We start from the raw sequence: 5415 nt of genomic DNA on the forward strand, positions 1-5415 counted from the left end.
ATGAAATTGAAAACTCTGGTGACACGTTGGAGTTTTAAGACATTTGGACATTTGTAAATAAATAGGAACTCACAATCGTCTCAAAAGACTGCTCCTAGATGATTCCTGCACTTCAACCCTGTGAGAGAGAGAGAGGGAGAGAGAGAGAAAACAAACAGTGGGGGTAGTGATGACCCCTGTCATCTTGTTGGCTGTGTGATTCACTTGTCTCTGATCACTCTGTAGGTGATTGTTAGGATAACCTGGAACACCTGAAGGCCCCAGTGTATTTTAAGTCTGGCTCTAGCTCTCCCTTCATTCAAGTACACTTGCACCACTCACATCCACACTGTACACCTTAATAATCCTTAATTGGCACTTTAATGTACTTATTTGGTTTGATACATTTTTTTTGTCAACATATATTGCGGTGTGTCTTATGTCCAAAGTGCTGGGTGATGACAGGTACAGATCTGTGGGGCCTGCTTTCATACTGATTCTACACAGTGACACCAAACTCCACATAACACATAAAAACAAATTTGAGGGCATGAAGAGAAAACTCAATAATGTTCCTCTTACTGACTTAAAAATAAGTAATATTAAACATCATGTTACATACTTCACTCATCATGCTTTTTTCTCTCTCGATGGCTGTGGTTTCAACCATGTTTACAGCTATTTAAGATACTATTTAAATAAAATGTCTTTTCTTTCTCTCTATGTCGCAGGTCCTGACTGTTCTCTGTCCGTTCCCTCCACTGAGGCCTTCTGGGTGCTGCCAAGTGTCAAACCGTCAGCTCAGTCTCTCGGTCGGGCGTCCCATCAGGCTGTGGTGCACTCTGGGCTGATGTGGGTGGTGGGAGGCTACTCTTTCAACTACACCAACTACCACATGGTCCTCAAGTAAGCAGTATCAGTCTGACTCAGCAACTTTCTGTCAGTGGAAAACTGATCTAAAGGGTAGACTTCAAAACTCAAAGTATCATTATGAGATTGTTTACCAATTAAGTGTTCCCTTATTCCCTTATGTTTGGAAAATTCTCCTGCTTCTTAAGATGAATACACTATTTAAAACCCCTCCTGGATTAGCTGGAAAATGCATTGTCACACAGCCAGAAACAGGGCTTGATTTTCTGAGCTCATGAAAAGTTGAATTTCAAGAGTTATGTAATTCTCACAGGACAGACATACACACACATATGTTGATCTTCCAGAATATGATGGATAACTGTAGATTAAACTGCCCAACAGTATATCAATTAGTTAAAATTAGCTCAACCATAAACATCTAAAGCAGTAATGCAGCAGTAATATTAATGCAAAAACATATTGGTGGGTGAAAACTAGAGGGTTGTTGTTTGGGGCAAAATATTTTATTGATATGATCACTGATGATCTCTTTCCATGAGTCAAAGACTCAAAAAGTCAAAATATAGTTCATTAAGTGTACGGTCATCCTCATGCCTGTGGGGTTTTAATATTAAACACTACATTTAATAAAGTGAGGACAAAGTATGGTCATGTTTTGTTTTGGCTATTCTTTAAAGATAGTCAAATGTCTCTTCCCCCTGGTTCTCATCCCTTGGTTTATAATAGTAAAACACTGACAGGGACCATTTTACTGCACAACTTTGTGTACTTTTGATACTTTTACCAAAGTAAAGGTTCTGCATACTTCTTCCATGCCTGAAAGTTCTACACAAAGTGAACTACAGATGTATATCTCCCACTCTGTTTTTCTTTGATTTATTTCTCCCTCCAGCTACAACCTAGAGACCAGTACGTGGGATGTGGTGCCCGTCAGCAGTGGCCCCCTCTACAGATACGGTCACTCTTTGGCTCTGTACCAGGTAATACAGCTGTGTTTGCTGACACTAAAGAGAAAAAAAGTTGTCTGAGGAATGCAGTAAAATGAAAATAAGGTACTGTACAGATGTCAGTTTGCACTTTATGCCTCCATACACATAGACACAATTGTACAAATGTAAACAGACCACATTCAAGACAATTAAGCTGCAAATATATTCTACGTTTACTTGCTGTGAACAGTTTAGTCTGTACAACACCTGTAGCCAATTAAAACATCAGTCCACGGCTGTGTCAGTTTTAACCAATGCTTTAAGACCTGAAAGATAAACCCGTTTTTAGGCTACTCCATGTACAAACTGGTGGATTAAACTGCTCATTGGTCAATTTTATTGTTGTTGATGATTGATTAATCTAAATCTAATTTATCAAATTAAAACGAAATTATCAAATAAAAACCACCTTTTCTAGTTACATCTTCTCAAATGAAAGAATTATCTTCTTTTCTTTAAAGTAAACTGAAAATCTTAATTTTTGACTTGGTTGAAAAACAATACGCTATTTGAAGATACAGTCTGCTTGATATCATATGATATGGGCCATTTTAGGCTGATTAATAATTACTTCAAAATATAATTTACAAACGACTCAAAAAGCAGTAACTGTTGGCTCTTTGAAACTTGTTTATGCAGTCACTGGAAGTCATTTCACAAGACGGATGAGAAAGTGTTACACTTTTGGGGAGACTAGACCATTATTCACCTTGCTGCTGAAGAAATAAGAACATCAGAACCATCCATGTGTCCTGTATAGATCACTCACTTCACATTTGGGAGCATCAAATGATGTATCACTGTCCAAATACCGGGACACATGCTTATTTTTGTGTGAAAGAGGTCATTTAATAGTGAAAGGCGGAGGGAGAATGAAGACAAATGTCTCTGTTCTGCTGTGATGAAGGTGAGATGTGAGATTTGATCTGGAGGATGCCTGAAGAAGATTTGTAGGCAGCACAATTTGTACTGTACTATAGTTCTAACTTCATACCTTCCCTGTTTAGGGTTGAAAGGAATTACTTAATTTCATCGATGTAGTTTGTCACCATGTCAAGGAACGACTTAGACTTAGAGCACAAAGCAGAAATGCAAGTTTTAGTTTTATCTTGGGAAGTAACAGAGACACCCCACCAGACCTGCTGGCTCTTCACCAACACTGATATTTTAGGTGACTCCTCATCCATGTTGTATAGCTGCTGCATGACATAACAAGCACTGATGTGGAGATAAGTGCATATAAGAGCATGTTAGTTAATCATTAGAGACCGAAAGCTGCTATATTGAATATTTTAAACATGTTAATAATTGAGCTACCGTTGGACAGAACCAGGTTAGTTGTTTCCCCTTGTTTCCAGTCTTTGTCCTAAGCTAAGCTAACCAGATACTGACTATGAGTGGTAATGGTCTTATCGAACTCTTGGCAAGATACAGTAGATATAGATATAGATACTATAATAATAGTACTTATCCCAAAATGTCAATTTTTTTTTTTTTTTATGGACAGCAGACACTAACGGGGATCATTTTTACAATAAACAATACACAGGATGTTTGCCATATCAACTATTAATATCACAGTTGAGTTCACAGGTTATTGCACCGCCAAGTGTCTCACCTCAATAATGGGTGTAAAAGAGAGTTTATGGCATTATTTGAACCATCTCAATCATGACACCGATCAGCCATAACATTATGACCACCTCTTCTTTTGCACAAAACAAGAACTCCTCTTCTCCTCAAACCATACATTTAGCCTCAGAAGCCAAATTCTCCAATACCATACAAATGAACAGCAGGTTATCTTATGGCACACTGGAAGCAGCATGCAAGCGCAACACAAAGAAACATATCTTCACATTCCATCTATATGTGCCGCTGGTTCACATCCTGTGTGGCGGAAGGTCTTGATTTTTATTTCGGCATCCATGTTAACAGTATTAGAGTGGTCACACTGCCCGCGTGAGCAAAAAAGGATCTATTGGTAGTCATAGCCACATATTTCAGTACAGTTTCAACTTATTTTCAGAGTAAAGGCACTGCAGTAGTCTTCCTCGCTCTCGCTCTGCTCTGCAGCTGACATGCTCTTGGTGTGAACACATGGCCAGACAGCCTATGTGAACGGGTGTTGGATGAAACTGATAATATTTTATATATCGGGACTATGTTAAAGGACCAGGGTGTTAGATTTAGTGGCATCTAGTGGTGTAGCTGCAGATTACAACTCACTTACATTATATATTACAGTGGCTGCAAAAAAAAACAAATGCCCCTGTCTACAGCAACTGTTTGGTTTGTCCATGCAAGGCTACTGTTGAATCATTGCGGCTCAACATGGCGGCATCCACTGAAAGCTACCCATGGCATCTGTAGGTGAAACTGGCTCAGTCTAAGGTAATGAAAACACAAGAATTCTTATTGTTAGGTGATTATACAATAATGAAAACATACCTAATAATTAAAATGATATTTCATTTCTGCCAACAGAGCCTCCTAAACCTTTTTATGGTTATATATACAAAATTCACTGCTACTATTTGTCACACAAAACAAGTGGATGCCTCTTGGGCCTGCAGTGTGAAGTGTCTGACAAAGATTACTGAAAGCATCCCTACAGAGATAGGCTGTTCGCTGGACCAGAAATTGCTATAGCTCACCACCAGACTCAATAGACAAAAACAGTCGTTTTAACTTGCATTTCATTGTAACATGTAAGAAGTGGACAGAAACACTCTAAACTTATTTTCACTGTTCCAACAATCACCAACTCTGGTTTGGTCGAAATGAATCCATTATCAGAGGTAGATGAGAAAAACAGCAGTTTTGCTTTGTGCAGGCTGCGATAGCAACACAGGGGAAGGGAGTATGACTTATTCTTTGCTCAGGACACAATGACTCCACACGCTATATCTTTACATAGCCAATATTTGTTTGCTGCTATATTAATGTTGTAAATCTCATGTAAATAATTTTAGCCTTACATTAAAGTATCACCTCTCTCTGTCTTTTCTCTCATATAGGATGACATCTACATGTTTGGTGGGAAGCTGGAGGCAAAATCGGCCAACGTGACGGACGAGATGTGGGTGTTCAACATCCCCAGACGGACCTGGTCACCACGGAAACCAGCCCCACCTCCTCCTTACACCCTGGAGGGGCACACTGCCCACGTGGTGGAGCTGGCTGACGGCGAGCCAGTGATGCTGATCTTCTTCGGCTACTCACCAATCTACAGCTACATCAACAAAGTTCAGGAGTACAACATCAGTAAGTGCACCTGCTGACTCTGCTCTGATTGATTTTGTTTTTCTTTGGTGATTGTTTAATTGCTTTTTATTGATGAAAGTCAAACACAGGGATTTGTCAAGTGGTTGACATTTCCCTCAGGCCATGGTCAATCTTCACACAGGTCTTTGGATTTTATTATAGACTTGTTGAGTTGTAGTTGTTGTTTTTAATTTTTTTCTTTTTTTAATTTTGTATTTAGACACTGCTTTTGTTGGGATGACTTCATTAAAGTTCTTGTTTTCAGTCAGTTTTGATAAGTTTTTTTATATAGATATAGATATATATA

General features: G+C 38.9%; 1 protein-coding gene across 2 annotated transcripts in view; it reads left to right on the forward strand.

The window, feature by feature from the left end:
- The window catches only part of atrnl1a (attractin-like 1a), a gene marked incomplete in the record, with an annotated part of 267240 nt that overhangs the window by 54798 nt on the left and 207027 nt on the right, over positions 1–5415 (forward strand). For both annotated transcript variants that reach the window (XM_035663942.1, XM_035663941.1), the window contains 3 exon segments: positions 711–885; positions 1745–1832; positions 4862–5108. In XM_035663942.1, the coding sequence (XP_035519835.1) occupies positions 711–885; positions 1745–1832; positions 4862–5108 (510 nt within the window).

The sequence above is a fragment of the Morone saxatilis genome, unplaced genomic scaffold, assembly GCF_004916995.1.
Source record: "Morone saxatilis isolate NCDOM2014 unplaced genomic scaffold, NCSU_SB_2.0 Contig19, whole genome shotgun sequence".
Lineage (NCBI taxonomy): Eukaryota > Metazoa > Chordata > Actinopteri > Moronidae > Morone > Morone saxatilis.